Source organism: Euwallacea similis, chromosome 5 (genome assembly GCF_039881205.1).
Source record: "Euwallacea similis isolate ESF13 chromosome 5, ESF131.1, whole genome shotgun sequence".
NCBI lineage: Eukaryota > Metazoa > Arthropoda > Insecta > Coleoptera > Curculionidae > Euwallacea > Euwallacea similis.
In genome coordinates this window covers 5,813,925-5,827,249 of record NC_089613.1, presented here as the reverse complement: position 1 = coordinate 5,827,249, position 13,325 = coordinate 5,813,925, and the positions used below count along the sequence as shown (strand labels likewise).

The 13,325-nt window shown below is 34.8% G+C and overlaps 2 protein-coding genes across 4 annotated transcripts in view; one reads left to right on the top strand and one right to left on the bottom strand.

Moving 5' to 3' along the window:
* The window catches only part of LOC136409255 (arrestin homolog), an 82,387-nt gene that overhangs the window by 21,220 nt on the left and 47,842 nt on the right, over positions 1–13,325 (top strand). Inside the window, exon 5 of the mRNA XM_066390644.1 lies at positions 1,305–1,422. Coding sequence (XP_066246741.1) covers positions 1,305–1,422 — 118 coding nt within the window. The remainder of the gene's footprint in view (positions 1–1,304; positions 1,423–13,325) is intronic.
* Positions 9,876–13,325, bottom strand: part of LOC136409256 (14 kDa phosphohistidine phosphatase-like) — a 52,702-nt gene continuing 49,252 nt past the window's right edge. For all 3 annotated transcript variants that reach the window (XM_066390646.1, XM_066390645.1, XM_066390647.1), the window contains exons 3-4: positions 11,651–11,796; positions 9,876–10,027 (exon numbers count right to left, since the gene is read on the bottom strand). In XM_066390646.1, the coding sequence (XP_066246743.1) occupies positions 9,935–10,027; positions 11,651–11,796 (239 nt within the window). In that variant the 3' untranslated portion in view covers positions 9,876–9,934. The remainder of the gene's footprint in view (positions 10,028–11,650; positions 11,797–13,325) is intronic.

The window sequence follows — 13,325 nt, the reverse complement described above, 5'->3', positions numbered from 1 at the left end:
TTATTTTGCCCATAATAGCCCTAAAATTCAGCCGATTTTAAAAGTAAAAGTATGACTGGATTTGAAATTAAACGCCCTTTAAAATTATGTATTACAAGGGCGGTGGTCATATTTACTATTTCAAAGTTGGGGCTGCTGGGGGTTAGAGGATGATTCCACCACGATTCAGTTTAGGCCAAAAAAAGTCCTCCTTAGAACAAAAATCGACGGATCATGGCGATTTTTGAAATTTTTCGCAGAGTAAAAGATACGCGGAGTGAGGAATTTTCAAATGAATACACTGTATAAAAATTCTTTAAGAGTAGAAACACTTCGTTTCATTTATTTATCTAATACAAAATAGTGGCGCGTTGAACATGACATTCTGAACTATAGAATAAAATTACTGGATGAGTCTTCAAAAATTTCCAATCTTAAAAATGTAAGTTCTACCTCACTGATTTTCTGCTGGAAACTCCATATAAGTATGTTCTTCATGCGCAGAGATAATTTTAAACATTCAAAAAAGTGAAAATACAAGAAGATGTCTAAAATTTTAACATCCTGCACCTCAAAAGCGAGGCATTGCTTGATATTCTCTAAAAATAGAAAGAAATTAGGAACAATTTTCCAGAAATGCCCGGTTCGTAGCAGATTGAAGAATAATCGGTTTTTAAGCCCAAAGGGAATAATATATACACAAAGAAACTAAAAAGATTGTTCCTTTGTCTGGTTTTAGTCTGAGGGTATAAACAACCCCTATTGGGCCTTATATACCCGATTTATTGGCAGAAATTGCTCCTCTTAATATCGTCCCTTAAGTTATTTTTATTAAGGCATAATATTAATTTATCCCCCAATTTAACTTTAGACATTGCTGGCATATTTTATTCTGCATCAGAAAACAATGAGTGATTTCTTAGACAGCATTACACGACATGTGACTATAAACCTCATAAGATCGATCTATCATTACAACTAACTTTTTATTAAAATATATCACCTTGCAGGTCTGTGGCATAGAAAAATTGGGCCGGAAGTTTTTTGAAACTTTGTTTTATTATATTCTTACTACAATTTTAGAAAAAAGATAAAGTGACGCGAAAAAGAGAAATGACTCTGCATTTAAGGAAAATGGAGGTACAAGAGAAACTGGTGTTGTCCATTTGTAAAACTCGTTTAAACGAAAGCCTACGTAATGAGAACTGGCAACCCCTAATGAGAAAACTGACCAGATATTATTATTCTTCCTTGCACTTATATAAAAATCTTCTCCATTAAAATTAAATTATTTTCTTCGATAACAATAAATTCTCCATTTCCAGATATGGAAGAGAAGATGAGGAAGTAATGGGATTAAAATTCTGCAATGAGGCTGTAATGTGCCTAACTCAACTCTATCCACCCCCTCAGCAGCCAATTTACAACACCACGCCCTTACAGGTAAGCTCCATTTAATTTCCACGCTTTTTCTTTCTATACTCAGAGACTGAATCCACATAGAAAACTCAATTTACAGCCCTCTAAGGTAGTGTATTCACGTACATCACCAATAAATCTCAAGAAGTATTAGAAATTGAAGAGTTTTAGCATGATTAGGATTTATTGAGAGAGTTATGAGTAATGAACTGTAAGTTTTGAAGAGGAGTAATTAACTGTAGGTTTTTCTGGCTAAAGTATGGCCTCAAGATTTATGTTTTCCACCCACAAAATAATAGATTTTTTATTGTTGAATACTGATAATTAGTTTTAGGAGTAGAGAACGAGAAAATCTGAACAATCACCGAACTATGAATACTTCTTCCCATCCTCTTTGTGCTAATTTTCTTGCGTTTGGCTATAAAAGAGTTTCGATTTTCCTACTTTCCGGATCTTTATCGCAACGGGGATTACGGAGCAGCGCTTAACTCAGCTCCTCACTGTGTCGATTTGCCCCAATCAACCCCCTACAGCTTGTCAAGGTTTCTTTCACCGTTTTAACAATCCAAAAGACTGTTTATCTTGCGTACGTTGTGTGTTGTGCTTTATGGATAGAATTGATATTTGGGGACAATGCTAAGTTTACACATGAAAAACTCTTTACAGGTTTGTTGACATTTATCTGCGCAGTTCGAAACGCTGGAAAAGGTTTTCAGTAGTCAAGATTCTTTTGGTTCTTCATATTCCTCATATTCCTCAACTTTCTTCTTCATAGTTTTCAAAAAATTAGCCAGAAAAAAATGTTCGAGAAAAAATTCATAAATTTTGGTTTCCTCTATAATACTTATCGTTATGCCACCGAATATGCCAAAGTTCAAGCTACCACATCTACCATAAGCTATTTTTGCGATATTATGAAGAGTTTTATGTGAGGAATTATTGTTTTAAAATCAATAAAAGGATTTTAAAATATACACTACATTTCACGACAGTAGCGATATGAAGGAGGGTATGGTTCCGCACATCTCCATTAATAATATACAAAAAACGAAGCAAACACAGTGGAGCTCTGCAATGTTGCCCGCTTGCTTTTAAACAGCCAAGCTGCTTGATGGTTACTTAAAGTTTGCTATAAAAATTATTTAAAACAATTTTTCTTTTCAAAATTAAATGAGAAAATAAATACGACTTTTAAACATGAGACAAAATAAAATTCTAAAAATAAACAAGAAATCAACAAAAATTTAAGCAATGGAAATTAAAATAAAAACCAATACTAAATTAAGTGCTCAAATCGGCCTCTTCTTGTGTAGAACAGTAACCGAGTGGGTCATAAAAATTCCGCCGCACATTTGCAAGTGTTTTTGGGCTAATAGTTTGCATGCAATTTCGAATTTCAATTCACAACTCATTTAAATTATTAGCCCTATCACCCTCATATGTATAAATTGTAGATTTAACATAACCCCATAAGAAAAAATCTGCAAGAGTTAAATCAGGAGATTTTGCTGGCTACAAAATGTAGCCCCATCCACTTATCACTTTGTTTCAAAAATGTCCTTCAAGACATTTTCTGACAAGAGCAATATTGTGAGTAGGACATCCATCTTGTTGAAACCATACATCTCCTAATTATTGGATTGACGGAATAATTTGTGCCTGGAATAAGTCGAAGTATCTCAATTCGTTCAAAATATGTTCATTGAAAAACGGACCAATTACATGGTCGCCTAAAATAGCTGCCCAAATATTAATTTTTTGAGGATATTGAGTTCGTGCATTGTACGTTCTGTGCAAATTCTCCCTTGGCCAATAACAAGTGAGGGTTGGATTAGCGTGACCCAATAATGGAAAGGTCGATTCATCCGTAAAAAGGATGTTTTTGATCAAATTTTCATCATTATTCGTCCTTTCCATTATTGTTCCACAAAAAATCAGCCGTGTCTCTAGGTCTTCAGGATAAATTTTGTTCACTTTTTGCACCTTGCATTAATTATATCCGTTTTTTCTCAAAACTCTGTGGACGATTGCACGTGACACATCTAATTAGTCCGCTGTTTCCTTGAAGGACTGATCAGGATTTTTCTCAATACTGGCCAAAACATAATTTCCTGCTCTTCCTTTTCATTGTTATCTTGCGAGGGGCGTTTATGATGCAGGTGCGAAACACATCCGATCGAAATTTCGAATGGCACGACGCATTATATCTACAGTAGGAAGGGGCTGATTATCAAAATTTTCTAAAAAACAGACCACCCCTTCTAATGATTGTCCTAAAAATCTCCATTTTGTTATATTTTTATTCGCTATTGTAACAATACGCGGAAGATAAAATTATTCCACAGTTTCAATAGCAAGTAGAGAAAATATAATTCTATAAGTTCGAAAAAAATTGTAAATACGTTATCGACAATAATATGTATTAATTTTTTTAAAATAAAAAAAATAAAATAAAAAAAAGGAAGCCAGCGACATTGCAGAGCTCGTGCAGAACAACAGCTGATCTCCACTATGTTTACTTCGCTTTTTGCATATTATAAATGGAGATGTGCGGAAACATACACTCCTTCATATTGCCAGTGTCGTGAAATATACTTTATAAGAAATAGGTACCAAAATAATCCCATATCTCAGAAACCAAAAGAGATTTTGCGAAGCGGATTGTTTAAGGTTATAGAGCGTATCGAGATGATTAATTTGAGATATTTCACTCCTTTTGACAATTTTCAGAATAAAATTCAAATTTTCTTTGTGAAGTTTTTTGATTTAATCGAGTGATATCCTCCTATATGGACCGTGGATACCTCCATTGAGATTCTGGAACCTTGGATAGGTACCTTTCTGGAACCTCCATTTTCGGCATAAAAAAATTGCAAAAAATAGGTGACAAAGTGATACCGTAGTTCAGAAACCGAAACAGATTTTGCAAAGTGATTTATGTAGGTATGAACGTGTAGGAGAGTCGTAGGGTGTTTTATAACATCAATGGGGCTTTCCCAAGACTTCCATTTCGACACTATTTTTAAGATATTTCGGAGTGTTGAAGAATTTTGTGAAAAAATGCATCAATCATGCTTTACTTTGCTTGATACATATTTGATCAGGTAATTTTTACTCGCCTTCCAGAATTTTGCCTATTCCATCATGATGAGGACTAATGCTAGTGCGAGTTATCGTCTAATAGGAAATGATTGTCAGTAGTGACAGATGATAAATCATTGTCCAAAACCCGTTAACCTATATCGCTAGTTTTATTGGATAGAGATGGGTGTTAGCAAAGGCCCACTGGCAACAATCCGACCGTTCAGTAAACATGATGGATCTCCTGCTCTGAAAGCGTATAGCGCACCAAATACCTATAAGCCGATATATCTCGTAAATTGCCATTTTCGCGTGGATATGGAAAAACGGGAATCGGCAAGAAGACTTTAATGGAAATTGAGTCAAACGGCATATATCTATATATAGCTACACATTTTCCTTCTATTTTCTGCAAAAACAAATTTAACGCTCCAAATAAAGAAGTTGTTTCGAGGAGATAAGCGAACCAGCTTCCGGAATATCGATGCATATAATATATTCCTGGATTTAAATTTAATATGAACATGGACCAGATTGTTTTTTCACTTTTCCCCCTTGGGATAATTTCGATATTTGATTTTATAATATACGGTAAAAAACGTAAATTTAGTTAAACAAGGAAATATTTGGTGCAAACATTGTTTGTGTTTCTGGATAAAAGGAAATATTATTTATTCAAATATTAACAGACTAAATACGAAGAATGGTTCGTAAAAATGTAAATCCGGCTGTTGGAAATCAATGTCTGTTATGGAAATGGCTAAAATTCCGAATTAATGTATTTGACCCACCAGGTATTGATCTGAAAGTTGATTAATAGTATATTATCCCTGCGTGTCTATTGTGCGGATGATAAAAAGGAGATGCACGATAGAAAACCGCTTTTAATTTATTTTGTATCTCTATACTCTTTTAGCGTCAAAATAACGTGGAAATGCTGCTTCTCAAATAATAATAATCTGTATTTTCAGCGAACATTTTCACCTAAATATATTTTTCGATCTTAATTACGAATTTACCGTTTCAAGATTAAATATTTCAAGTTGAGGCTCTGAAACTGTTTTATGGCCCACAGCGGAGCTGTACTTCAGCGACTCCCATTTTGCCTGTCGATGTTTATCGACATACAATAATGGAAATAAATGGCAGCAACAATGCCCCTTTATATTACGACTCAAGATAATGGAAGTGTTAGTGTCTCACGAATACAAATTAATTCAAATCAAAATCTCAATGGAAAAAACTGACATGGAATTAATCTAAAACTAATTTTGAGGCCCTAATTAATACAAAAGAATGCCTTAAAATTAAAGAAAGGAAATTCTGAAGATTGAAGGAGGCATGCCGAACGTCGACTCTTTGCCGGAAACGGATTATAAGATGATAAACTATAATCTCTCCTCTTAAAGAAGAGGTAAAGTTGTGAGTAGATTTAGCTAGAAAAGTTGAAGAATATGCCCAGAAGACGAAATTATTGAAGATGTAGTAAAAAAGGCTTAAAAAGTATGTAAATGCGTTAATATAACTGATAACGGAACTCCAACTAAGGCTTAAAGTCTCACAGGTTTTCAATAATGGGATAACAGAGCCAAAGATAGCTACTTTATAGTCGAAATCTTCGAAAATACATTAAATCTATAATAAAATGTTATATAATAATTACTAAATTAATTACCTAGCAAAGTTGCAGAACTACACTGCATGATTTGCCGTTTTGCACTTCTGGGCCCATAAACTACCATCTACTGCGCCAAAAATGGTAGAAAATGAAATAAAACATGCGACGAAAAGAAGATTCCAAAGCAATGTACAACCTAATATATTTTCCTTCCAATAAATGCAGTGCTTTCAGTAAATCCCGAGTGAATAATGTTTGACTTTAGTTATTCTTACATGAAACATGAACAAAATATACAACTTTTACCCACATTGAAAATTAGTTTGACCGAAGTTACATTACCACCGCCATAAATTTAAAACTCGAATGCAGTTCAATTATTGTGACTCGTTTCGAAAACAAATTAAATTCCACATACACACTTCGTACATGGTAATTTAGAATGAAATGTGTTTTCGAAGTTCTCGTTTTGCGTCGTGCGAAATAATCGCTTTTTGGGTTCAAATTTAGTTTTGAATTCAGCTCTATTTACATATTATAATTAACATTGTTTAAGGGTCACATGCATCGTGCATTGAAAATCTGGGCGTCTCAGATGGCAGGTGAAAATGTTGGTGTTATTTGTTATTCGGATAAATTAGAATGAAATTGTTACAAAATGATTCAAATGAATGTAAATAAAAAATAAATCATTGTCATAAAGCAAAATTTATTTGACGAGAATGACATTTTGATGGAATAATAGGGAATTCTGTAATAAGACACTGTCAAAATTATATTTTCAATATGTCACTTTGAGCTGTCACTGTCACATTATAAAAGACTTAGGACACTGACAGTCACAGTGACCACCGCTGAGTGTGTTAGGAAATGTATACAATCCGTCAAAATAAATAACAAATCGCAAAATAAAAAAAAAAATGTGTTTTATACTAAATTTACTATTAGAATTCCTAAGTTTGCATTTTATTCACAACATGTCACATTCGCTTTTGGAGTTCCTAATTCTTGTATTCTTATCTGAGTCGTGGTTATGTGTTGGAAGTTTCTTTTGGAATTGGACACACGTAATATTCCTCACGTATATTAGGGCATTTGATCATAAATTAACGGAAAAATTTTACCATCATTGTAATTGGTAAAAAGAGTTGATTCGTTTGTTCATAATCTCCATCTATGTATTACTCATTTTTCACAGGTTTTGAAATATATCAATAATAAGCAGAAATCGACCATATAAATATAAATAAAATTCGGACTATTTTTAATCCTAGGTATGCCAAAAGTTTGCTAAATATAATGACCAAGAGATACGTTATTTTGTGCTGAAGACTTTGCTTGGTTGTCTCAAATTAAGAGTTAAGAGAAATTGAGAGAATTATAAGATGTACAAATAAATTTCCGTTTGACAAAACGTGACCCCACCAGAAGATTATCTTGAAATTGTCAAATGTAAAAGGTATCTATCGCAAATTTGGTCATCTAGTAACAACTAACTAACCTGAACTAACCTTGAAATATTAGTGACTCCTTTTCAGCCTTATAGAAAAAAACATAATTTGTTTCGTTCAATAATGTCAAATTTTGCGCCGAATAAGCGTCATTTGCGGGAACTTTTAATTTACTTCTTTAATTTGAAGAAGTCCGCAGCTGAGGCGCATCGATTGCTTGTAGAGGCATATGGTGAGGCTGCTTTAAGTGAGAGAAGTGGTCGCGAGTGGTTTCACAAATTTCAAAACGGTCAATTTCACGTGGAAGACCCAAACTGTACGAAGATACGGAATTGGAAGTATTATTGGAGGAAGATTCATCCCAAACAAACAAAAAGAACTTGAGCTTACATTAGAAGTTTTTTCGCGCACGAAGCAATTTCGCATTGTTTAAGTGTTGGGAATTGAGTTCCTTATGAATTGAACGCCGATTTTGCATGATTGAAATGCTGCTTGCCAGGCACAAAAAATGCTTTTTTGCATCGAGTAGTCACTGGTGATGAAAAATGGATCCATCACGATAACTCAAAAAAGAGAAAATGATGGGGACCACCTGGCCATGCTTCAACATCGACAGCCAAACCAAATATTCATGGACAAAAAACTCATGTCGTGTATTTGGTGGTCTCAGCTTGATGTCATATATTATGAGTTGCTCAAACCGAACACAACCATTACTGCAACTCTACCGAACACAATTAATGAGATTGAGCCGAGCACTCAAGGAAAAACGCGCCCATTACTATTTCAGACACGACAAAATTATTCTCCTACATGATAAAGCTCGCCCGCATGTTGCGGTGCCGGTCAAAACCTATTTGGAAACACTTAATTGAAAAGTCCTACCCCACCCGCTATATTCACCAGACCTTGCCCCATCTGACTATCACTTATTCCAGTCGATGGCACATGCTCTGTCTGAGCAGCGCTTTACATCATATGAAAATATCAAAGATTGGGTCGATTCGTGGATAGCCTCAAAAGATGAAGAGTTCTCCCGACGTGGTATTTGAATGCTGCCAGAAAGATGGGAAAAAGTAGTGGCTAGCGATGGACAATACTTTGAATAAAACATAATGCACCGTTCTTTTACAATAAATTCTTAATTTTTGATATCAAACGGTGGAAACTTATTATTTGTACCCCTTATAAGAAAATATTAAGAAATGCAAGCAGCAATTAGCTGACACCCTACTCTGAAGAAGCACCACTTGTGTAAGAAGAAAATATTATAAATAGTGATCTGGCGCAACCGTATAGATTGTTTGCGTCATAATAAATCAACAACGAAGTTCAATCGTATCATACAGAATTTCTAAGTTCAAATCCTATCGGTAAAGTAATATGTCGACATACGGAAACCAAAACCATCTTTTCCCATTTCAATTCCTCAGTAAAAGTTTCAAACAGAGGTTCGAAATGTGAAGATATTTCCAGATTGTGTGCAGTTTTCTATGCTCAAATCATCGACGAGAAAAAGCTGCTTGTTCGTGTGGATAAATTTGACCTCTGGTGATTTATGAGGCTGTTGCGAATTTATAGGAATAAAGTTTAAGACAGTCAACACTTGTATCTTGCTATCTAAAAATAAGACAAGAATCATATTTGTTTTAATAAGGCAACCAGTATTTTATAGCGTTTTGAAATCTATCGAAGAAAATGTATTTAAAGAGTTTTATTAGCAAATATAAAACCAATGACTCTTGAAGAGAAAATCGGGTAAAAACGAAATTTTAATCCCACCATCTATCAATCCAATTTCAAGGACCAAGGAATGAAAGGGCCTCTTTGGGCCTTAGGGTTGATAGAAATCTGGGAAGCAAAATTATTGATTACTTAACGACGAGTTTGACGGTTTCAATCCGAACACTAAATTCCTATTTCATATTTACTCACATTTAGCTTGGCTTAAGTTAGCATCCCCTTAGGCTAGGGGGTTTACTTCATGCCTCCCCGCAAACATTTCAAGTGGTAGGCAAACATGGGCAATATGGAGAGAAATGCGGCTTGACAGTATAATAACAATATACAGAAAGCTGCATTTTTATCCATAAAACCACTTAAAATGAAATCATTATTCAAGTTTAGTAGGATAAAATACCGGAATTTTAGGGAAATGAAAAGGGAACGAATCGGAAATGGCAACGCGGCAACTGCCTTTTGTTTGATTTAAACGTGTTAAGGTAACTTCTGAACGTGCCGTTAGATGGCCATACGTTGCCAAACTTATCATTTAGTCTTGTTTTCTATGCCATGTTTTCTTTTCAAATTGGAGTAAATGAAACAAAATTATATAAGTTTTTGATACATTAAATACTTGTAGCAAAAAAAAACAGCAAAAATCACTTTAATACCCTTCATCGCTCCATGTGATGTTATAGTCTGGATACTGGGTCTTCAAGATGTCCACTGCAACCTGATGGTCAGCTTTTCCGTACCCCTAAATAAAAAAAAGTAAAACACTAAAAACACAGCGAAAAAATAAATTTATCAGTTAAATCCTCTCATTGTGGTTGTTGCCATTCAAAAACCGCTATGTGTGGGTAAAAAAGCAAAGCTTCATTCGTTGTTTAATTACCAGAATCGGTTCATTCCGCAAATAGAAAATCGATAGATTGTATCTCTTACTCATGCTTTACATGGGATCATTCGGGCGTATCATTGTGTGTGTGTGTGTCATACACGTACGGGTTGTGCCATAGAGGTGTGAATAACAATTACGGGGTTTCAATTATTGTGATTTATTTAGTTTTAAATGAGGAGATTTCAGGTTGCAATAATGCTTTGCAAAATACAAATAATTTTAATACGGAAAAAATGTTGACCCAAATAACTATTCCCATTTTTGTCTTGCCGTATTAGAGAAATGAGAAGAAAGGAAACATAGAGCTTCTTCAAATAGACACTCCACCTTTCCATGTAAGCTGTAAAGATCAACAAACCCATGTTGGATCTTACACAAGAAGACAAACATAAAATTATGCAAGTGCTATCCCAATTGTGCTAAATGTAGGGGATAAGAGGAATTTCATATAAAATACCTCACATATGATTTAAGCGGTAAAGTTGGAACATATGGGCGTCTAGAGGATGTTTTCGTAATTTGTTAGAGCGTTAATAGTAATATCTTTACTTGAGAAGTTTTCCTGTACTGAACATAAAATGTTTCTCAACATGACTTTCTCAAGAGGTTGATTAGAAAAATCACAGACAGATTTCTCAATGAAATTCAGTTGTTCAGTCTTTCAATCTTTCAATAACCACCGCAAAATCGACAAATGAATGGCACTTCAGAAGGGACAAATTCAACAAAAATTACTTGACAAATGCGGATTTTAAGCGCTAAGAACTACTCAAGAAGCGCCGGGAAAAGAATAAGCTTCTCAACAAGCGATGAATTCAATAACAATCATTTAATCCACGACAAAAAATATATTTAATAAATAGGAATTTCGACAAACGCCAAGTTCAACAGGAACGAATTATCCTACATGCACCGGAGAAACGTTAAAAAACCAGTCAACAAGAGCCAAATTCGACAACGATTAAGTTAAATCAGGAGTCGAGTTCAAAACCGTAGGATTATTTGACAAACTTCGAAGAAAAGATACATGAGAAGGAATTCGACCAGACTGCAATCGAATAAAAAAAAATACAAAATAAGCGCTGGTATATAGAGAAAGAGACACGTCAAGAGAGGGAGTGAAGAGGAAAGACTGTTCGATAAGTGGCGGACAACGAATAAATTAAAATAACCCTACAAGCGCAAAATTTAACAGCGAACTAATTAAAAGTAAATAAAAGTAAAAGTAAATTAAGTTAAACACGATTTTTAATATTCTGAAGCTTTTGAATTTGTTTTAGATTAAAATTGATATTTTCAGAGGCATTCCATTCTCGTAGTTTTCCAGTCTAGAATATGCAATTTGCCCTTTAAAAACGCCACTGAATCAATTTATAATGTAGCAATATTTAAATTAATGTCGTCCGTCGACATTTTTCAGTCCTCACGTTTTTTTCTTATATTTCGGACTTTTTAGACGTTCAAAACCCAATTACTCACCTGAGAATAACCGTAAACATTCAAAAATTTGCCCTCTGGATCGTGCTTAATCCTGCCCCCTCCCAACACCTTGGACCTCCAATCATTGAGAGCCTTCGCCGATTTCAGAGCTTGAAGTTCATCCGTTACTTTATTGTTAATATCATCTGAAACAATAAATGTTATTGAGATTTATATCCCCGAAAATTGAGTTCGAATGTCGAAACTGCCAAAAAATGGGCTTCGCAGCGAAAACTGTTGTTTGGGCTGACACAATTCGGTTTTATATGACAGTCGTTTTAGTAAAATCCCACAAAGGATTCTTGCCTTGCTTTGTTGAATAATTCAAAAGCGGCCAGAAAGGGTGTATTATTTATCGTTTGTTATAATACCTCACTGATTCCAGTACAATTTCGGGCATATTAGAATTTCAGGTCGAAATATAATAGTTCAGAACCATTACAACAGAACGTTCTGTTGGAAAATTATACGATCCAAGGGGTGGAAAATTAAACCTTGTTCAACAGACAAAATAGGTCATAAAATAGACCAATCCCCGACACCCATGTTTTCAGTTCAAGGAATAATGAGAGAAAATATCGTAATCCTTCGGGATTAGGCATGAAAGGCGTAAACATGCCCAATGTTTGAAAACTGTCGAGCTGAATTAATAAAGCTGGTGAAAGCATACGTATTATATCGGTGTTTATTCCGGTGAAGACAAACAACAAGTTCATGCTTGAGCCTTAATGATGGAGTTCTCGTGTCAGTGAATGGAGTTTATCATGGGGAATGGTAGAATCACTAATTCTGATCTTCGCAGATGTTTTCTAAAGGACTTTAGAGTGAATAAAATACAGGTAGTTCGAAAGAGGCAGACTACGCAAATATTCCTGTAGGACTGAATGAAACATCTGAAAATTGAAGTTTTATAAATCGTCTCTATAGAAAAGTTCTGTGAAAAATTTTGGAGAGCTCAAAGAACAGTGGAAAACATTCAAAGACCCTTCACAAATACTCTTGAAAAGGGTCTCAAAACCAATAAAAGAGGACTGCATAAATTGCATGCCATTCATAATCTGAACCGACTTCTAGGGGTACTATATCTAGAGGTACAAATATTAGGAAACCAAACCGGGGACAAACTTGAAATGGACTTTTCTTCAATGCCAAACAAATCATCAAACTCAATTCAGAGTTGCTAAAGTTCTCTTTTCACCTTTTAATCAAGTTGCCAGATTTCCATAACATTTCCTAACCGACGTATATGCAAATTTCCAGGACAGTGCTAAGGCCGCTTTAATATCAATTTAGAGGTTAATTGTTTTAAGGCCTTTAAGTGCTGACGTACTCGGAGAAGAGCAGTTGCTGGCGACGTCACTCTCTAACCTTTCCTGACCCTGCGTTCGTACAGATTGAGCCCCATCGGGGGGTGGTTTATGAATTTTAATAGGGAATGTTTTTGCACGATGCTGACTCTGGTTTCCAATTTTCTATTATGTATGAATGTTTCGGGGAAAAAGGTTCAATTTAGTTAATCTCGGCGAAATGGAAACAAATCTCTGAGGAGGTAAGCGATTAAAATTACGAAAGAACTTCTCAAAAGGGAAAAAAGATTACATAAATTGTGTGGGGACATGTCACTTTGAATTGAATCGGGAAATGAAAGATTTTTCAAAGACAGAAGACCACATAA